This window comes from Typopeltis vanoorti, chromosome 20 (assembly GCF_054136105.1).
Source record: "Typopeltis vanoorti isolate ZY-2024b chromosome 20, IOZ_Tvanoo_1.0, whole genome shotgun sequence".
In the NCBI taxonomy this organism is placed as follows: domain Eukaryota; kingdom Metazoa; phylum Arthropoda; class Arachnida; order Uropygi; family Thelyphonidae; genus Typopeltis; species Typopeltis vanoorti.
The window spans coordinates 94,209,306-94,232,726 of NC_143568.1; the positions used below are offsets into that span (position 1 = coordinate 94,209,306).

Here is a 23,421-nt window from a genome sequence, read left to right on the forward strand (position 1 = left end):
TGTAGAGCAAATATGTAGATGTTCTGAGAGTGAGTGCCAGTTGTACGAAGAGAGCAAAACCCATGATAGCAAAGAACAGATGTTGACAGAAGCCAAGAAAATGTGATATTCTTGAAAGTGAAGTGGTGGAATGTCAGGAGAATGACCTCATGAAATAAATAGTGCACTTATGTGGAGTTGGAGTCCTTTACAGGACAAAGCATAATACTAAATGACTGTAGAAACATCAGGTGACTGGTAGAGCTGAAAAGATTAAAAAACATGATGTGCAAGGTAAGAAATAAAAATCTATGGCTAAATGAGAGAATTAGGGTAAGAAGAAAACTTTTTACAGGATTCTAACATAAGGAGAGTACCTTAATAAGAATATGACGAAACCTTGCTCTCCGGTTAAAAATTAATATTAGTGAAGATGTCAAAAAGTCTAAAGGTCAAAAAATATTGTATGAAAGAAGATATGAAAGTTACCGGAAGAAGCAAAAAAAGAAGAATACGAGTAAAGATTGCTTTAATCTGCTGCTACTGATTGCAAATGAATCAACTCATAAGTAATGCAGAATGAAGGACATGAAGTTTGTAGAACTAAGGAATGGATCTCATGGACTTGTATAATGCTGATGGACATTATAATGTCTGTTTTTTTTTTTTTAATAGTGCAAGGGTTGTGCTGTGCCCATACACAATGTAACAAATAAGCAGCATATATAGGTCTAAAATTTGTATATAAAAACAAATGAATTTTTTTAGCAGTAAACAAGATACTAAGTAAATAAAACAGCATAAACAGATAAAAATCAGTGTGTAAAAAAACACATATGTAAAAAATATGTCTAAAGATGCAAAAAGCAAGTATAAAAAAGTGTAATAAAATTCATAACATTAATAAAAAAAACAACTAGATTTTTAGTTCCTGTCCCTCTATAGACAGGAAAGAACAAAAGGGCTTTCTTGGAAGCTGCACAAAGGAGAGTTTGAGCAAGGGGATGAGGAGCAGAAGTTTTGCATGAAGAATGGTGAGTGATTGAAATGCAGTGCCCGAGAGTGCAAAAACAGTGATCATATTTAATGCCTGGTATGATAAACTGTGTGTGCATGTGTGAGTGTGCGCGAGTGGGGCCTCCCACAATGAGTCTTTTGACTCCATAGAGGTTTGATGATAATGATAACAAAAACTAATATATGTATAATTTATAAAAGATGGTAATCATCAATGCTCCATAAAAATTTTAAAATGGGGGTAACACTCAATGAATCTGATAAAATCTGCACAAGCGTACTAGGGCTCAGACAGATTATGAAAGTGACTAAAATAATGGCTGTGCTCATTGGTAAAATGAGGATAGTCAATCAAAATATGCATAATAGTTAGTCTGGCATCACACAACTCACATGCAGTCATGTCAATACCCCTGAATATGAAAGAGAGTGTGTAAGATGACTATGACCTATGAGTCTAACAAGATCAACTTCCTCTTTAGGGCCCTTATGTAGACTAGCGTGGCTGGAAAATTCACCATAAACATTTTCGCCGTAGGAAAATTCGGCACAAACATTTACGCCGTAGGAAAATTCGGCACAAACATTTACGCCGTAGGACATTTTGCATTAATTGACTTAGATCATAGTTTAGTGATTGTAAGCATCAAGTTGAAATTAAAAAGAAAATATAAACCCCATCATTACAAACGAAGAGAGCAAGAATAAGTGAAGCAGAAATATGAAGAAGGTACAGAACAGTGTTAGAGGAGAAACTTAAAAGTGTGTACAAAGAAAAAAATTCAAATCTAAGAGTGAAAAGAGTAATGAAGGCGATAGAAGACGCAGTTGAAGAAACAGTACCAGAAGAAGAGAAGATCAATAGGAAATGGATTAGACAAGAAACACTGAAGTTAGTACAGGAAAAAAGAATGTTGAAGATAAGAAGGGATATATCAGAACAAACAGAGGAGCAATATAGAAGAAAGCGTAATGAGGTAAAAAAAGCAGTCAGCCAGATAAGATGAAATGGTTAGAAGTCCAATGCGATAATATAGAACAGTACTATGGAGAGCATAAAACTAGGGAGGTGTACAAAATTATTAGAACCATTAATAAAAGGTGCCAACCAAAACAGCAACCAATTCATCTTTATTGATGAATAAAGATAAATTTGTACAGCGATGAACAAGATACTGTAGTGTGTTATATGAAAAAACACTAGATTTAGATAGTGTTGGGAAACTGACTGAAGAATTGAAGCAGATATCACCACCAGGTAATGAGTATGATATGGAATCACTCAATTGGTATCGCGGACCTTGTTGATCAGGGTGATGAACGAGCCAGGATCTTGTAGCTGTTGATCATATAGGCATCAGATAACAATTGTGTTTTTTCTTTACAGTCAGAGCATCGACACTCATCTGACCAACCCTCTTCCTTAATACAGGCTTGGGACTGGCATGAGACCCCTTAGGATTCCAAGGCGGTATTTGCTTTGCTTCCTGGAAAACCAGAATTAACTTACTGCAGATTATTCAGTGCCTTAAAGGACTTATATTCATCATTAGATCCTGAAACATTAATGGTTGACTTTGAGAAAGCAACTATCAATGCTTTTTCTAACATATTCATCAACAATTATAACAGGTTGTTTATTTCATAGGGTACAAAATCTTTATCTCAAAACTGTTGCCATTGGTTTGAAGTTATGCTATCAAACAGATGCTGAATTCAACGAGAAAATTAAATTCTTCACAGCATTAGCATTTCTTCCAGTGAGCGATGTTACTGATGGATTTGTTGAATTGACGATCTGCAGCAAAAAGTTAATTATTTACGCAGCATCTCTTTTAATTTGCACAATTTTTAAATGATTTCATCATGTTATGTATCACTGATATTCACCTTAATAAAGATTTGCCTTTTTAATGATTTTATAATACCCTTTATCATCCATTGATTATTTACAAAATAATTAATGTAAAAGTCTTACGACGAATTTTCCTAGAACTGTAGACTAGACTGCCATAATTTAACTTCTGGATTGATTCGATATAGCTTACTATTGGTACCTCTATTCCAAGACTGCCACAGATAAAAGCTTGTGATTGATAATTTCCCGAGATGTAGGGTACTGGAAAATAATGGAAGCTTGAGAAACAAGCTGACCTAGTTGCAGTAACTGCAGCTTTGTTTCCCTTAATCCTGATTGGAATCCAAAAGAAGCATACATCCAAGTGTGGCTTCCACAACAGAGAGGACATGAATTCAAGAGCGTGCTAGATATTTTTGTAGCTCTAGCCTTCTTATTGCCTGTAAAGAAGTCTGTGAATCTGTACATGTTATGAACCTTTTGTGGCAATATAATCTTATCTATTTTAAAGAAAGTTTCATAGTGACAGTTCAGCTGTGAAGTTATTACATTCTAGTGAAATCTGAGCAGATATTATGCTGTCTGGGGAGCCAGCTGAAGATCCAGCTAATTCAGAAGGCCTGGTAAGAGGGTCAAATTCCAGATGCGTGTGAGATTCACAGAGAAATTTCCTTACTGAGTGTTCCTGGTAAGATTTATACAAGTATCCTTGTGAAATGGGTAAGGAAAATTCTGGAGAAGCTTGAAGAAGAACATGCTGGGTTCAGCCAAACAGGTTCTCAGGATCAGATATTCACCTTAAGACAAATAGTTGAGGAATCATGGGAATGTAACAAGGATCTGTATTTAAGTTTCGTAGATCTTGAAAAAGCATATGACAATGTGCAAAGAGGAAACTGTTCAAAACGTTCTGGGATCTGTTTATATGATCAATGGGACATTATATATTTCAGTTGTAAATCATCAGTTCAAATTGAAGGAATTACAAGAAGATGGTTTGATGTTAAATCAGGTGTAAGACAAGGGTGTATGTTATCTCCAATTATTCATCATCTAAATGGATCACATTATGAAAGAAAGTAGTATTAAACCTGATATTAAAATTGGAGTTGTTAATCTCATCATTTTATATAGATGTTATACTTCTAAATAAATCCAGTATAAGTCTGCAGGATTCCCTATCTGAATTGAATAACTGCTGTAATAAATACCTATAGAACAAGTAAAACATTTCAGTTTTACTTGTTTTATTTCTAATCAAGAGAGCTTGATAAGAAATAAAACACTTGGCCAAAGACTGGAGACTACATATATGAGAGCTCCAAGAATGATTAAGGAAGTAAACAGATGGTATCAATGACAATATCATATTAAAAATGAAGATATTAGGAAAGCAATTAACATTGCCAGCATTCAGGAACATGTTAGTAAAGCTAATCTCAGGTGGTTATGCCACTTCAATAATGGGAAAGGAAAGATTAGCTAAACAGAGTTCTTTTCTGGGATGGCAGGAAAAAGACCCAGAGGAAGACCAAAATTTGGGTGGATTGATATATTAAAAAGTACCTTAGAAAAGAGAACTATAAGATCTTATAATATTAGAATGTTGACAGATAACAAGCTAATTTGGAAATAAATTGTTGATAGGAAGTTACTTGATTTGATTTAATCCTTCAGTTATGTCCGACTCTTGGTAACTTTGTAGGCAAATGTTCTTGCCACAAAGTGTTTCTGGTGATATTTTTACAGGGCAGTTCACCATCACTTTCCCCATTTTATCCAGACTTGGGGTTGGCATATAGCTGATGAATCAGGCCTATGACTAAGTCGTAGGTGGTATTCATGGCTGTAAATTCATGTGTGTTCATGAGGCCAGTTTGCCTGTTCTGAGGGATGAAAACCTGACTTTTCAATTGGAAAAATCCTCTACCTCTGTATGAGACTGGCTAACTCACCTTTAGGTGAAAGAGACCAGATAAAAGTTCCTCTCATTATGGATGGGCATCGAACCCAGGGTCTTTCTGACCAAAGGGCTTTTCTCTATACCGAATGAGATACAGAAGCTCCAGAAAGTTGGTAATGATGTAAATTTTTCATGCAGTACTATCACATAATATCCTGTACAACCCCAAAAGGTATATGTCAGGAATTTGATGATGTTCTTCACTAAAAATTGTGCCAAAATAGCCAAAATGTTTTACTTGTTCTATAGATTCTCATTCAGGATGCAGTCAATGTTTTCAATGTTTTGTTGTCTTTGTCTTTTTATTGCTGATTTTCATACAAAATTTACTACAGCAGTTATTCAATTTAGTCAGAGAATCCTGGAGACTTATACTGGATTTATTGGAGTATAACACCACCTGCAGAAAGTAAAGAGCTTTTTGAGATTGCGTTGAGATTAACATCTCAATTTTGACATCAGATCAATGTCACTTTCCGTCATAATGTGTGATCTTCTCTCATGCTTTACTTAACATTGAACCATCTTCCATTACCTCCTTCAGTTCTAAATGCTGACTTACAATTCAAATATAGACCATGAATTGCTCAACATAAAGTGTTATGTATACCATATAACTGCAGCATTTTGAACAGCTTTTCTCTTTGCACCTCATGTGCCAGATCTACAAAACTTGCTGACAAATCCTGTTATATTCCCATGATTTCTTAACTATTTGTCTTAAAGTGAAATCAATCCTGACAACCTCTGTCTGTCCTGAACTCAACTTGTTCTGCTAATTTCCTTTCTACAATTTCTCTTAGCCTTTTCTCAAGTATACTTGCATAAATCTTACCAGCAATAATCAGTAGGAAAATTGCTCTGTAATTTTCACAATCAGTTTTAATTTCCTTTTTATACATGGCGACTATGAAAATACAGCATTGCCAATGGTCAAGATCTCAGCATACCTAAAATGGAATTAGAGAAGGAAAGCCAGTCTGAGTGGTGAACAATGAAATCTCAAAGGAAAACAACCTTGCTCTATGGGTATTTCAATTGTAGAAAATCAAGCATCAAAGAAAAATAATGGAAAAAGGTCAATGTAGTTATTAGAATTTGGAGAACAAGTAAATGGAGAAAGAAAACTTTGAGCAAGAGCAGATTGGAAAGAGGAGATTAGAGGTTTAGTATTTTCTGAAAAGGATGTCAGATCTGATAAATACACAAGTTCTATCCCTTGTAGAAAAAAGGAATCATCAAAACCCAACTTGTACAGAATAACAGACATGGTGAAATGGACATGGATTTTTTTTTTTTTTTTTGGGAAATCAATGCTAGTTTTTCATTTGTTTGGCATTATATGAATTCCAAGTTGAATGATTTCATTTCTTTGGTTAGATTACTCACAAGCGTCTAATCAAAACATTGACAATGAATCTATGACTGAAACAATTCGTACTGATGTGGAAACATTTAATTCTTGTTTTTCATGAAAGCTTTAGTTCTCCAAGAAGTATGCAAACACCATCCAAGAGAAAGACCAAAACTATTGCAAACTGGCTTTGATTAAAATTTTCATTCTGTCTGATTCTGAAAGGGATAAATGGAGGAAATTTACATTATCATACTAATGTTTTCTTGTAACTCACACTGCACTGTTATAAAAAATAAAATAAAATAAATAAATAAATAAAAATAAAATAAAAGTCACTCTTCTTGCTCCTTATTTTTCCTGCAATTTTTACATTGATGATCTCGATAAATGTCCTACAATTTCAAGCTCATGGTATTCAATGCCCACTATGATTTTTGTTAGAAAGAGATTGAAAGAATCATATCCACTCTGGATATGATTGAGTGTAAGAATGTGTCTAGTAACAAATCAGAAAGGGATAGTTAGTATAAAGAACAGGATAGCGGTGGGACTAAGGGGCTTTTGCACTTTATGTACACTAATGCCAGGAGCATTCAGAACAAGCAGAAGGAATTTTTGGCATTGGTTAATCCATCCTGGGCAAAGCTTATTGGCTAATAAAAGATTATATAGTAGTGGGATAGAATGTGAAGGTATAGTGTGTTCAGGGAGGATAGAGATAAAAGAGTGGAGGGGGAGTGTTACTGATGGTAGCCAATGAACTGCAACGAAAGACAGTAGATGTTCAACTACAAGCAGTAAAAATAGCACATTTGAGACTATCTGGTGTGAGAAAGAGACCAGCAGAACAACATATACAGTTGGATGCTGCTATAGACCAGGGGATGGAAAAGATGATGGAGATAGTATGATTGGCAAATGGACTCAATGAATGGAGGACAGTAATTATTATTAGCAATTTCAACTATGGGAACATACATTGGGAGGAAGGAAATGGAATTTATGATTACTAAGGAATAATTACCTGAGACAGAATGTGATGGAATATACTAAGGGTTCGAGAGCGCTTGATCTAGTAATTGCATCTGAGAATTTGTCTATAATGAATATGACCACGTTGCCAATAATTGGTGGAAGTGGTCATATGGGGCTTTTGCACTTTGACCTGGAAGGTGGCTAAATGTGTAGAATTTTCAGTTAAGATGAGGTATATGTGGAATTACAGGGCTGGTAAGTATGACAAACTTAGGAGATTGCTTTGATTGGTGCCATGGCATGTAAATCTGCAAGGGCTGGATGGCAATAGTGCATGGGAAGTGGTAAAGGAGTATTTGAGGGAGGTAATGGGAGACCGCATACCTAGAGTCAGAAGAGTAAATCAAGTGGAAGTTAAATGGATGAATAGCATCATTAAGATGGAGCTGCAAAAAAAAAAGAAACAATTGTGGAGGGAATTTAACTTACTTAACTTAGGTGACCAGCACCAACATGAACAGTACAAACAGGCCAGAAGAGTAGCTAGTGTTGTAAGAAAGGTAAAAGCAGAGTAGGAAGTTAGTAATACAAGCTAAAGAGAATCCCAAACAATTATTTTGATATGCTGCAAGTAAAAGAAAGAATGTATATGGCAGAATGATTTTAATGAATGCTGATGGTACGAAGGAAACTGAATCAGTCAAAATAGTAGAATTACTAAATGAATACTGCAAGAGTATATCATCCAGGTGGTGATATTGCAGGAACGAGAGAGCCAAAGGTTTATATGGGAACTGAGGTAAATGAAATGGAGGTGAATAGCATATTACAGAACCTTAATGTGAATACAGCTGTGGGATTTGATGGTATATCAGCTTGAGTTTTACATGAAGCCTAAGCCTATTCACCAACATCCAAACCAGAGATTCAAATAAAGTGTCTACAGTGTGGGAAGCAGAGGTGCTATCTTAGGTTGAATGACACAAGATGTCTTCAACAAGAGTGATTGGAACAACTTATGATTTGATGTGTGATGATTATGGGCATCCCATATACAAACAGCTATAAACCTACATTACAATATTAATACCATGCATAAGCTCATGATAAAATAAGCTGGAAATCTTGCTATAGAGAGATTATATATGTAACTTTTTGCCAAGCCACTTCAGGTCTCCAGTAAGCAGGATGGTGGTCTCATATTAAATGATGAAATCCATCTACCACCTACAAACATTCCCAAATATTCCTGCCCGTGGTGGGATTCGATTCCAGAGCCTGTTCGCTTAAAGTGGGTACAACTAGGCCACCATTCATAGTCTTCCTGAGGAGTTTAAGAATAGCAATGATGATACCTTTGAAAAAATATATTTCTAATAAGTTGTTTTGCTAAAACTACTCAGTTTTTTAGTTAGTAATTTTTCTTTTAGAAAAAGCAACATAATGAGAATGGTTTATAATTTCATAATTTGCTAAAAAATACATTTTTGTTGTTAAATTTGCAATAATAAATAAATCTGACTTCCTGCAAACTTAATCATGTAGTGCTGTCAAAGTAGCCTGAACACCTCTTGAGGATGCATTTCAGGAAAATGATAACTTCCTGTGTCAAGTATTAATTCCTTTCTTGTGATGAGTACCAATTCATTGTAACAAGCACTATGAGATCTGTTATTCACACATGCTAAGAAATAAAACTATGAGAAAGTGAACATGTTAATGATATGCATATACATGATATCTCAAATAAAGTGTAGCACTTACCTGATACAATAAGAGCTTCATTTGGTCCGACAGTATAAATGTTTCCCATTTTGTTGCAATTTTAAGGTACCAGTGTGCTGAAATATAAAACATCAAATATTACTTATACAGCATGTACTGCTGAGCAAATATTTATTAGGCTTTGAATGATATTAATAATTATTTAAATCAACATTTAAAAATGTATAGCTAACTGATAGATTAAAAATATTACCAAGGAAAAACATACACAAATAACAATAATAATTTTTAATGAGGATGCATATACAATACTAAGAGAATTATATCATAAAAATTATATCCACTGTGTCATAGCGTTTCTTGCTTGTAGATGATTTTGATCACCTCAACATTTAGACCACATTCCACTAGAGCAGGATTTCTTATTCATCATCTAACCCTTAGCCTATCCAAGTCGCTAAATTATGGAGGTTTACAGCCTTTCATGTGTTCTGAAACTCTCATTATTTAATAATTAATATGAACACAAGAGCACAAATGAAAACTGCAAATTGCAGTCAATAAAAACTTGGTGAATAAATGGATCTTCCAAGACTCATCGTGGGAGATCCATTTATTCGTTAATTATTAGTTAAAGAAGTATCTATCATACTTCTTTAACTTGTTCACCAATGAAGTGCCCACAACCACCTCTGGCAACCAAACCCATTTCACTCATTTACCACCCTCCAAGCAAAAAACCTAATCCTAACACTTTACTAACCACTTTCACTGGTGATTCCATCTTCTCTCCCTTCTTGCCATGCCATATCAGCTAATTTTTGAAAAGTCTGCAGCCTGTCAATCTATTCTCATAAGGAGCATTCCACAGACCTGGCACAATCTTTGTCATTTGCCTCTGGATACTCTCCACAACTTCATCACTACAGAATCTGGGAGTCCAGATCTGTGCACACTAGTCCAGATGTGGCCTTATTAAACCTTATACAGGAAAACAATAACCTCTCTATCCTTGCTTGTTAATGTGTTCTTCAACAACCATGTAATCTGATGTGCTGTTTTTGTTACCTTTGCAATATGCCCTCTAAATTTCGACTCCCTGTCCACAATCACACCCAAATCTCTGGCCTCATCAGTTTCCTGCAGTTTGGTTCCATCAATATAGTACACAGCATCTGATCTCTTCCCAAAGTACATCACCTTACATTTGGCTACATTAAACTAGCAGTCAGTTTAATAGCTATCTTCTTTAATGTGGAATCTAGTCAAATGTTTTTGCAAAGTCTAGCATATCACTGAGTAACCACTTCCCTTATCAAACTCCATTTTCACTTGATTATAAAAAGTAAGCAAATCACTAAGACAAGACCTACCTTTATAAAACCAAGCTGTTGCTTCCCCCACCAATTTCTCCAATACAACCACCACTCCTGACATGCTGATAAGCCTACAATTTGCTACTTCTGTCTTAGAGCTTCCTTTATGAAATGGAACTATTTTGCCCTCTTTCCACTCCACTGGTACCTTCCCACTACTAAGGCTTAAACTGCTTGGTCAGAGGAGCTGATAATTCCCTTGCACATTCTTGTAATACATGGGCTGATGGCTGTGTTTATATTGAGGTTCTGCAATATTTTAAGCACCTCCATTCTTCTGTCAGTCTATGTCACCACCTAGAAAATACACTCCTGTAAAATGCTCACTCAGTAATTCAACTATTTGGTTTGATTCTGTTACCTCTCCACCATCAGCACTTTTTTAAAAGTCATTCCTCCTTTTACTTGCCACATAGCAAAAAAACTCCTTAATGTTTCTTTTGGCTTCATCAACTAGCTTTTTCTCATAATTAGTTTTGGCTTTCCTTACCATACTGGTCACTCTTCTTGTCTGAGCCTTATATTGCTAATGGGCATTCTGATTACCTGTTTCTTCTAACTCATACCTGATTTATCCTTCTGACTCTAGGTATACACCCAGATACTGCTTTTTTCAAACACCCCTTGGCTACCTCCCATGCACCAACATCTCTCTCCTCCAAATTCTTATGCCATTGCTTTGCTGAAAGCTGCCTCCTTAGCATGTCATAATCATCTGCTTTGTAGTTCTACATAAACCCCTTCTTAATAGAAAATTTTGCATGCCTGGCAATCTCCCCGGTGATTGCCATGATCACTTCACACATCATGAGACATGATCACTTTCTCCAAGCAAATGTAATGTAGCTAGATGTGTGAAGTGATCATGGCAATCACCTGAGAGATTTCCAGGCATGCAAAATTTTCTATTAAGAAAATTTTGCATGCCTTCTCTTTTATGATCATTGTAGTTTTTAAAGTGGTAACTATTTTGCTTGTATAATAGTTGGAAAATTTTACGTATAAAGCACATGATTTCGCGTGTGGGTGACCAATTTGTACATCGCCTTATTTCTTTCCCCCCTTCAACATGAATTGACTTTTCTTGGCAGTCTGCCAACAACAGCAGCTCTTGCTTCTGCAGTTAGATTGCATCATGGGGTATTTCGACTATGGGGAATGTAGATTGGGAGGAGGAGCAATGATCAGATCCAGCACTTTTGAACCTCATGTCCCCTCCATTACATGTTACCTCAGGTAATCATCTCTCAGCAGCTATATAAATTCCATTTCTTCCCTGCCTGGGACCATTTCTCCTCCTCCCAATCTACATCCCCATAGTCAAAATACCCCATGATACAGTCTGACCGCAGAAGCAAGAGCTGCTGTTGTTGGCAGACTGCCAAGAAGAGTCAATTCATGTTGAAAGGGGGAAAGAAATAAGGCGATGTACAAATTGGTCACCAACATGCAAAATCATGTGCTTTATACGTAAAATTTTCCAACTATTATACAAGCAAAATAGTTACCACTTTAAAAACTACAATGATCATAAAAGAGAAGTTATTTCCGATCTGTAATAATAAACAACTCATCCCACAATACGAATTGATTACCCTATTATCAGAATGGATTCTCCTTCTTTTGACATGCACAGAAGTGCCGAAGGGTCTCGCATCTGTGGGCGTACAATAATTACTCAACCTGTACTCATCATAGGAAAAGGATCAAGAGGTAAAAAACAAAGGACATGGTTTGAAGATATAAGATCATGGACAGGATCACATGGCTATGCAGAAACAAAAAGGAAAGCCACCAACAGAGAGAACTGGAAGGACATGGTGGTGCTGCACCCTCTCACTGAGGAAGCTACACGAAGAAGCAGCAGCAGTACTCATCATGTTAATTTGCAAGTGCATGGTGTCTACATTTCCTCATATACTCCCCCTGGATTATAGCTGCAACTAATTATATATTTAATCCTATTGGCCTCTATCTCACACAGATAGCCTCAAATGAACTGCCCTCCGAACCTCAGATGTGCTTCTATTCTTTTTGGCTTTAATTCCTGTGTTATCTACGTAGCAAAACCCATCCACCCCATTCTGTTCCTTCTGCCTTATCTGAAGACACTATATCCCTTGCATTCTATTCCTTTGACCACATCTCACTAATGTCTATAACTTTTGGCCAAGGTGTGCTAACTAATGCCAAAAACTTCTCAACCTTATTTTGAATACTTCTGGCATTAATATACATAAACTGAAATACTCCCTTAATCCCACCATCTCCCTTACACCTTGTGTTACTTAGCTGACCTGAGGTGCTACATTTTGCCTCGTGACCACTTTCCCATTTACTATCTTCTAGGTTGCCTGGACCCATACTCACCTGCACCTCCCCCCTTCCTCCAAGAAAACATTCTAGTTACCTTGACGTTGTACTTCCAAATCTCACTGAACACTTTCTCAAGCCTCTTGACACCAAATCCATTTAGATGCAAGCCATCCATACTATATAACGCCTTCCTTCCATCAAGCTCGCTCCACAAATTCCACACCACACGCACTTGTCACCTGCTAAATCATTTGTACCAGTCAAAATAAACATCTTTCACCGTAACTCTCTGATCCTTATAGCATCAGTGACATCTTTAATCTAAGCTCTAGGCAAACACAATTTCATCACACTCTCTTTGAGGACTCCTTGTATCAATGAATCGCCATACAAAATCGGTTCTTTATTTCCACACTTCAGCTTTTTCATGCTCTACTTTCTCTTCCCCTTTGTTTTGCTTTTGTGTCATAACATCTGTCAGGCATTTTTCCAACCATTCAATCCAATACTTTGTTCTGTGAAGAACCCCACATAAGTGAGCTATCTTTTCATTTACCATCCGATCATTCTCTTCATTTTCCACCGTGTCTCCCATATTACTTGCAACACTAAGCTAATCACATTAATCATGTATTTTATCTTTCAAGTCACTGCTATCATTCTTCTTACTCTCTTATTACATTCACTCACAAAACACTTTTGACAAACACGTTCCCCAGTTTCATTCTCTTTCCAAAAATCTCTTGTTCTGCGAAGGCCATATGTTTCACACATGCTGCAGTAAATGTAATCAGATATGTTAAAATTGCCCGCCATTGTTTTGTGCATCAGCGCCATGACACACAATACAGTGTACAATAAAACAAATATTAAACCTTTAAAAATCCTAAAATTACACATGCTACCCTTACAGTTAATCACACAAACACTCATAAATATAATTATGCAAAACTTAGCTGTCGCTGAAAACTTCCAAAAAGAACTTATCTTTTGGCACCAATATTCACAATCTTCTGCCCTCTCACAGCAAATTATTATTAGATGCTTTCCTGTTACTCTCCTATTATGCAAGGATAGATGTGTAATTTTTATTCAAAGTGTGAGAGATAAGAAAATGAATTAGTAGAAATATGAGCAAGGATGTAGATGCAAGATTCAAGTAACTCTTGAAAGAGTTATGCAGTTACAGCTTTATAAAGTTTGTAATAACTGGAAAAAGGGTCTGATTTGTTTTCTAATGCAATCCATGTGCATCAGAATTCCATATTCTAAAATTATTTTTATAATAATAAATGTGCACTACTGGATAAATACTGCTCTCTTAAAATGTTTCAATCTTGACTATAGTCCAATTTCTCATGAATTTCCAAGTCCAGGCAATTTTATAATCTTGTCCAATTAAATATAACAAAAATACAACAAAATCATGTTTCCCTGGTGCAAAAATTAATGATCGTAGTCATGCCATTCAGATGTAAAAAGGTAAGGCAAAAGAACTAATTGTCTTGAAACTAGCAAATTCTTAGCATCTGAAATTGGAATATAAGTTTCATAAGGATATAAAATATATATTTACACTGAACACCAAAGAAATAAATATGGCTAATTCTTCTTATAAGATCAATACAACAGTATCTCCATAATAAAGGTGATACCTATATTACTAGATAAAAAGGTAAAAAAAAAAATACATTATGGTAATTAATGAAAATAACAAGATGAAGAATACTGCAATCAGTATAAACATGATGTACTATGCAAACTAGCTCAGTGAACTGAATATGGAGACTGGTAAGATTAGCGAGTGGCCTGCAAAAGTGGGGGGAGGAGAATACAACTGACAAGCAATTATTATAACATACCTTCATGGAGTCAAAAGTTCATCATAGGAGGCTAACCCAAAACTTTTCAATGTCCATCATACTATTACACCACAACTTAAACCCATTCAGAGTCCTTGCTCTCATGATGGCAATACATTCTAATTCTCAAACAAACGTTTTCTATGGGTAAAAAAACAAAACAAAATCCTACTTATCTCCATTTTAACAGCAGTTTTCTGCAGAGGAAAACAAGGTAAGGAGAAAATTATGTACAGAGACTCTACGATCCGAAGATTATGTAATGAAAGTATAACAAAATCATGTTTCCCTGGTGCAAAAATTAACGATATAGTCATACTATTCAGATGCAAAAAGGTAAGGCAAAAGAACTAATTGTCTTGGTTGTCACTAATGATCTGAGAGGTGAATAGGGAGGATATGAAGGAGTTGTTAGATGAAGCAAAAAAAAAAGAGTGAGAAGGTGAAGACTAAGTCTCCTGACACACTATGATATAGGCGAATTGATGAGGAGGGCATTGATAGCAAACAAATCAATATGTAGGTTGTTCAAAAGGAATGATGCAGAATTTGTGGTCCTATGGTCTGAGTTAGATGGAAAGAAGGGTTTGTGTACTACTGACAGATTGCACCTAAATGGTTTTGGTGTCTAGACAGAGAGAGCTTTGTTCACCAAGAATGCTGAAGTGAAAAGTCAAGAAACTTGAACAATTAGGCTGGATGTGGGTGACTGCATGTAGTAAGGCACCATTGAGACAAGAGCATGAGAATGACCAACAAGTGTGACATCTAGTCTCTCAAGCAAAATTTTGAATTAGGTAGTCAATTCAGAAAGTAAAGATGGTCAGGGACCTAAAAGGATGTTGCAGTTTCTATATACTAATACCAGAAGTATCAGAAACTAAAGGGAGGAGTTTATGGAATGAGTTAGTGCAACTTGCAAAAGCAATAAGCATTACTGAGACTTGGCTAACAGCAGAAAATGTAGTTACAGGGATAGAATGTGAAAGGTTCAGTATTTTTCTGGAAGACAGAGAAGATAGGATGGGGAGGAGGTACTGCTGCTGATAATAGCAGATGAACTGGAGCCAATAAGAAAGAGACAGGCAGAAGGATGATTGTTCATTTGAGGCAGTTTGATGTGAGATCAAGGCTGATAAGAAAAAAAAAATATATATATATATGTGGTTGGTTGCTGCTTTGGGCCAGTTGGTTCCCGGGATGATCTGGGAGGTATGCATTAGCAAATTAGTACGAGGGCTGGTTGAGTGATTATTATGGACTTGAACTATGGAGATATAGATATAGGAATAGAGATCACATGGCGGGAAAGAAATTGAATTTATACACCTACTGAGAGATAATTATTGGAAGCAGCATGCAAGGGAGGGGTATATTTGGAACTACAAGCCAGGTGATTATGACAAGCTAGGAGGAAGCTTGGTCGGCATGGTTGGCCTAGTGGCTATGCACTTCGCAACCATATGCCTGGGAAAGGAGGGTCCTGGGTTCGATTCCCATCGCTGACATGAGGAGCTCAAGGATCTTTCTCAGACATAGCCAAGTTAGCCAGTCTTGGGCGTGGACAGCAGGATTTTTCTTCCCAGTTTATCTGGGGGTTTTCCCTCCCACAAGCAGACAAATTAGCCCTGTGAACACATGCAGCTACAGCCATAGAATATACTGGGAGGCATAAGGCTAGTCACCTTATCCTTGGGACGGGTACGATTCAGAAGGGTTTAAGACAGCTCTGTACCAGGCTGGTAGGTCTAACATGTAGAAGGAAGAAGAAGATATATATTTGTCGCAATTTAGACAAGAATACTTAGAGGCATGGGGTAACCACCTTATCTTTGTATTACGGATGAGAAGTCGAAGGTAAGAGTTAGAGATATCCTCAACAGCTTTCTGTAACACCACATCTCAAAAGCAGATATCATTTTCCTATCAGACTTCCTTAGGTTCCAAGTTTCACATCCATAAGCTGCTGTTAGAAAAACAGCCACATCCAAAATCCTCAATTTTATTCCTGTGGAGACAGATCGTTCCTTCCAGATTTTAGACGAGTCCCTGACTGTTGTTTTAGCTATTCCTAATTTTCTTCTGACATCTTCTGAATAGTAATTCTTCACATTGATAATGGAGCCCAGGTACTCAAACTTGCTGACCTCCTCAATTCTTTCTCCATTAAGGTACACTTTGTTTCTCAAGAGCTTCCCTGTTTGTATTTCCTTTGAGAACCATAATCTTTGTCTTTCTAGGACTGAGTTGGATATTTATTAGGATTAATCTTAGAAGGGAATGTTACATAGGCACATGGAATGTTTGGGGTCTACAGATGGGTACTCTTGAGATTGTCTGTAAAGAGATGGATGGATTAAGTATTAGCTGCAGAAAAATTAAATCTGTGGAAGGTATATAAGGAGAAAGGTGACCAGTAAACTCATGAACAGTACAAGGATCAGATTAAATGAAGAAACTAGCTGAACAGGCCAAAGAAAATCTCCGAGATTTTTCTTTATGTGGCTGTGCCAAGATGAGTGCTGAAGGTTATGAGGTGACAGAAGCAGATAAAATATTTGAACTGCTCAGTGACCACTTTGCAAGGGTACATCATCCAAGTGAGGTTAATGCTGTGACATATGAGACAGACTTATGTGGGAACAAAGGTGGATGAAATGGCAGTTCTTTGAACGTTGCAAAACCTTAATGTAAATACAGCTGTGCGATTAGATGAGATATTAGCTTGTGTTTTTGTGAGAACGTATAAGGGAACCAGCAATGTCTCTGACTAGGCTCTTTAATTGAAGTCTCAGCTTTGGCAAAGTTCCAAGCGGTTGGAAAGAAGGCAAAATAATTCCCTTGTATAAGGAGAGGTTCTAAGACTGCAGCAGCAAATTATAGATCAATCAGTATCTCAGGAGCGGTGGTAAAAGTACTGGATAAATTGGTAATAAAGAGAATTCAAGAATGGGTGGATAAAAATATGATACTCTGAAGGGCAACACTGTTTTGTGAAGAATTGGTCATGCCTTAGTAATTTACTAACTTTTCATAATAGAATGACAGCTGAGTTGGATACAGAAAATGGCTACATGATGATTCTGCTTTGAGTACAACTGGAGAGATGACATTGGGATCAAGAAATTTTTTAGTGTCCAAATTATTTAGAATTCTTCTTATGTCTTTCTGCAGAAAAACTAATGGATGCATATAGTGCTTAGTTACTGGCATGGAAGGAGGCAATTTGCCTTCATCATCAGTGCAGGAGTTGGGAGAAAAGAGTGATGCAAGGTGGTCAGCTTTGTCTTTGGGTGCTGTAACAATGGAGAGAGAGGTGGAAATGCAGGCAAGTAGAAGTTGCATCCAATGGCCTTTGCAAGGGACCAGAAGGCACAGCTTCCATTCAGACAACAGGCAAGTTTTCTGCTGTTGGCTTTTATCAAGCCAGATTCAGATCAGAAGATTGTTTTGCATTTATTTTGTGTGACTAAGTGTGAAAATGGGCTTCACGATGCAAGCCACCTGCAGTAAGCTGAATTTTTCCTTCAACAGCTTTGGTGCACTTTCTGTTGAACCAGGAAAGTGGATGAAAATTTTTGGAGTAGAATGCAAAACGATGATGGACTTCACACCATTGATGATAATTTGTGACTTGCTCAGAGAAGATATTTGGGCTGGAGTAGTGGAAGCAATAGTCAGACCATGGAAAGATGAGTAGAAATTCCAGAGTTCATCTTGCTTGACATCTTTGTAGTGCCAAAGAATACAGACAGAATTGTTGATGGAAGGGTGTTCTGTGAGAAGAACACTTGCACTAGACTCAGGTGCCAAGAGGAGATGTAACCTCTAAGGTATATCTGAAAGGAGAATTGGTTAAAAAGAGACAGAGTATTAAAAGAACAATGAAGGTTATCAGGAATTTGGATTTGCATTAGGTTAATGCTTATAGCAGACTTCTGCATCTCACACAGCTTGGTATGTAGTGTTAAGGAAAGAGGGAGCCAGTTGGAATTGTAAACATTAAGGTCGCCTAGGAAGATGACCTCACTATTTAGATAACTGTATTGCAGATGGTTGAGTTTCACCGAGAGGCAGGTGAAGAAGTTGGAGTAATTTTCATATGGAGGCATACATGCAACAGATGATTACTAAATGAGACAATGGAAATCTTGAGCCAGATTCTAGATTCTAAATTTATAGATATCCAAACCCAACCTGCTCTATCCAATCTACAGCTTCATGACCTACATACACTCTGCAAGATTCTTTTTGCCACAGAATGTAATCTCTCTGGCATTATGCCAAACCAGGAATTCCATTTTTATTTAATCATCTGCTTAGGCACAAAACTTCCTTTCTACATTTTGCTATATTCATTCTGGTAATTACTTTGTCCTTAAAACTAACTTTCTGCAATCTGACTACTCACTAGTCCTTAAGAACTTTAAACTGGAGGAAATGCAAAAGTTTTTGCTTTTAAAAGCAATGATATAATACAAACCATCAGCATGTTATACAATCAGGACCGTCACCAGATTAAATTGCACCCTGAAGCAAACAAACTTAAATATCGACCCTGATGGATTACAGGACAAAAATATAAGAAAATCTCCAATTGCTATTTTGTTTTTATTACAAGAGAAACATTAATGCAAAACGATTACTTAATAATATTAATTAAATGTTTTCTCAATGGGGATATCGCACAATAAAACTGTTTATAAGCTCTTCTAAATTTAAATTATAAGCTATGTCCACCTCTATCGATATAGTTGCTAGACCAGCCAATCTTTCTTGGGACATTGCTGTTCACAAATAATTTTTAATCCGTTTAAGCTTGAAAAACTTCTTTCCGCACTTACTACACCAACAGGAATTGTGATCGTAGCAAAACCGTCTATCGCAATATTGCTGAACGAGCACCCTTATTAAGCTGCACCGTGAGGCAGGCTGCCCCTATGCTACACCCTGTCATCGGTACTGTAGACAATCCTCATCATTCTCCCAACACTGACCTTCTTTTAAGTGATTCTCCTTCAAAATATACCATAAATATATATCCTGTTGGTAATTACGACCATAACCTCACACACTACTAAGTGGGAGGACTTCTTTAATTGTTATCCTTCCTTTCATAATCTTACTGTTTTCACTTTCCAGTGAATGAATCACTGAAATCTTACTGGAATGAATCCTCCATTTCAACCCACTTTCCAAGCCTTGGTTTTCCAAATATTGTGGCAGGACAGTCTAATCAAAAAACAGCACTACAGTTGGCTTGAGACAGAAACTCATGTTGAGAAAACAAAAACCTCATCAACTTCCCCCTTAGCCCATGATGCACTTCCCAATATCTGCAAAAAACAACTTATTCAAAGAGCCAAATGCAAAAAAAAAACTGGTCACCTGCTTAAACAGCAGTCATGTCTCTCCCCTAGCCACGGCCACTGATATATCACCTTTCCATGTTTCCACTTCTCTCACATCTCAATGGCACCATTTCCCAAAAAAGCTGGAAGAAAAAAAAATCAACTTATTCAAAGGTGACATCATGCCATTCAAAGACAAAGATGACTTTTAACCTGGCATTAGTAAGGTGAAGTGTCACAGACCCCCCAAAGATTTCAAATTGACTATAACTTTTTAACAACGTGTGGCAGAGTCATGCCTCAGTATAGCTTCCCCTCCCATAACCCGCTACTTGATGCCATAGACGACAGGCTGTTGCAGCAAGCAAGTTTAGAGTTAATTTTGTGGATCTGCATTTTTATTCTGTAAAATTACAGAACACTTAAACAATACGTAATCTAATATTGATTAAAAAGATATGGATTTCTACATTATTTGGGTGGGTCTATGGGACCCCACCTTACCACTTTTGTTACATTTTCCCACCTCACCAGCACTGGGTTAAGCATAATTTTTCTCAACTCCTGCACAGACAAAAGCAAATCAACTCAATTATACCAAGTTTAATTATTGATGAGAGAAAGAATCTTTGCCGATGGTATCCCTCCATGCTGGGCTCCAGAATGGAGCCATCATCTATTGTCTGGCATTTACCCAAGTGCATGGAAACACACATATCTCCAGTCTAGTCAAAAAATGGGAGATAAGTTACAGTAGATATTAAATTACTATCCAATTGCACTTACTCGGTTTATCAAAAACAATGAACAGTGATCAACAGTTAGCTTCTCTACCTGAAGGCTCACCAAATACTTAGTGATGACCATTACACAACTGCCACTCTCAGTCCACACATCTCCTTGCTAATTATCCACCTCTAGACACAGGACATCTAAAGGTTAAGAGTGTGATTGTTTGACATATTGCAAAAGAGGAACATGAGAAATTTAATTAAACACATATTCGAGAAGAGACAGACTCAAAATTAATGGAGAATTAATATTGATGATGATTTATCCCTTCAGTCATCTCCAATCCTAGGTGACTTTGTAGGCTTGCCCACAAAATGTTCCTAGTAAGATTTTACAGGGCAGTTCACCATTGCTCCCCCTCCCCCCCAATTTTATCCAGTTGTAGGACCAGCATATGGCTGGGACGTATTCATGACTATAATCCCTGTGTTCATGGGGCCGGTTTGCCTGTTCTGGGGGATGAAAAACCGAGTTTCCGGGTGAAAAAACTCCTACTTCTGTATGACTAGTTTATCTGGTCTCTTTCAACGGAAAGAGACCAGATAAAGGTTTCTCACATCACTAACAGGAATCAAGCCCAGGTCTTCTGACCAAAGGGCTTCGTCTATACTGACTAAGCTATGGAGGCTCAGAATGAATCTTACAATACAATATTTAAAAAGGGAACGAAATCTAAACCCAGAAATATAAAGGAATAAACTTACAGTGCACCACTCTAAAATTATGCACAAGAATTATCAAATTAGAATTAGAAGCAAGACAATTATAATGATGAACTACAAGGATTCCATAAGAGAAGATCATGTACTGATGCTATATTTGTTATAAAGCAAATAACAGAAAAAAACAATAAAATTTAACAAACTGATATTTATCTGTTTCATTGACTTACAAAACATTTTCAACAGAATCAGATTACAGGATGTCCTGAAAGTATTCATTGCAAATCATTGAAATGATTTGCAGTGGTATGTCAAAGATATATACACAAAAAATGAATATGCAATAAAATATCAGTACACAAAAAATCCCTGTAAGGAAGATGATCAGACAAGGTGCTTCTTTAAGTTCGTGTTTATTTAACATAAGCATCGATGAAATAACTGAATTTAAGAAATAGAAATTAAATGGAATAAAAATTAAAAAAGAAAATTTAAATTTGGTTGGATACGAAGATGTAGCATTACTTCAAGAAAACGAAGATGATCTCCAAAAGCAATTATTCATCCAACAGATATGCAGCAGTTTTAATATGAAAATATCAACAGAGAAATCAAAAACAATGGTAACTGCAAAATAAAAGAACAATCTCTGAAAGCTAATAAAATATCAGGATGTCTAAATTCAACTATATGGAAAAATAAAGAATAAATGAATGAATGAAACAAAAGTAAGAATATACATATCAACAGTCCAACTAATATTAATGTATGCATGTGAAACATCAAAATACAAACAGATAAATACATGTGAAATGAAAACATAAAGAAAAATAGTTAAATAAAACAAATTTTCAGAGAGTAAAACATGAAAAGATTTAAGAATGCCAACTACAACCCATAGATATGTAATAAAAAAGGAGATTAGAATGGAATCATCACGTTAAGAGGATGAACCAAAAAAAAATAGTTAAACTAACAAGACTGGCAACCAAATACAAAAAAAAAGACCAGTTAGTAGACCAAGAAGAAGAAAAAGAAGACCATGTTATGATTTGCCTATTGCCTTTTTAACTGGATTTGTGTGTGTGTGTGTGTGTGTGTGTGTGTGTGTGTGTGTGTGTGTATCCCACAAAAAAATCAAACCTATAGCAAAGTAGTATTGTGGGTGGGCTAAGGATTAGATAATCGAGAAACTGAACATGGAAACTTTTCAAGTTACTTCAAGCCCCAATAACCAGGCTAGTAGTCTCAGAGCTAGCAAACAATTAAATTCATCTGCTACCTAAAGCCCAACTACTAATTCAACCAAAACACAGTCCTATCGTCTTTCTTACAAGAAATAATAATATCCAGATCTCTAGACAAGATCAAATTTCTCTTCTTTGGCTTTCTAGACACACACACACACACCATACCTGTAGCTTTAAGAAACATAAATAAAAAAGTTGGCTGTTTATAGGAAGCAGCAAGGTCTCACAGCATTTTTTGATCATTTTTCCATAATACAATATTTTTCACCAATATAACTGCAACAATGGCAAATCTGCTCAGTCTTAGATGTCCTCACATATGACACAGTGCAACACTAAAATGCTTGAAGCTATCAAGAGAACTATTGTTTAACTGATGATCCCCCCCCCCTTTCACACAGGATCACTCACTTTTTTCTCACACATCCTATTTCTACCCTATGCCTGTTAGGTATTTTAATAGGCAACATTTTAACAAACTGGCTTTCATCATTACTCTACTTTTCTCTGGTCTCCTAAAAACATGAACAGCTAATAAACCTCTACTCAAACTTGTACCCAATAAACTTATCCTTATTTATTCTATCTGACCCTGTCTTCTAAATAAGCCTTACTTATGTAGCGTAACCCAGAGACCACTGACATCCAACTATGCAAGAAAAACAGCAGCAGCAGGTTTTGGCTCTTTTTAATCACTTGCCAACATATGGTAATAATGTATCAGAAGTTTTAAAACCTCTCACATGCAAGATTAATATATAAGCACTTCCAATTCATTCCAGAGATACTACTTATAATATTTAATACAGACAAAACATAGGTAAAGTGTGACATCTCTTCAAATGGCTCTTATTTCATTGGCTTGTAATACTAAAAGTCCAATACTGTCATTCTCATCAACAGACTCATTGCTGGAGGTCCCCACTAATAAATAATTA

General features: G+C 36.4%; 1 protein-coding gene across 1 annotated transcript in view; it reads right to left on the minus strand.

The window, feature by feature from the left end:
- LOC150095672 (flotillin-2-like) overlaps positions 1 to 23,421 on the minus strand; it is a 151,666-nt gene that overhangs the window by 123,687 nt on the left and 4,558 nt on the right. The window contains exon 2 of the mRNA XM_090410168.1: positions 8,914 to 8,990. Coding sequence (XP_090266294.1) covers positions 8,914 to 8,962 — 49 coding nt within the window. The 5' untranslated portion in view covers positions 8,963 to 8,990. The remainder of the gene's footprint in view (positions 1 to 8,913; positions 8,991 to 23,421) is intronic.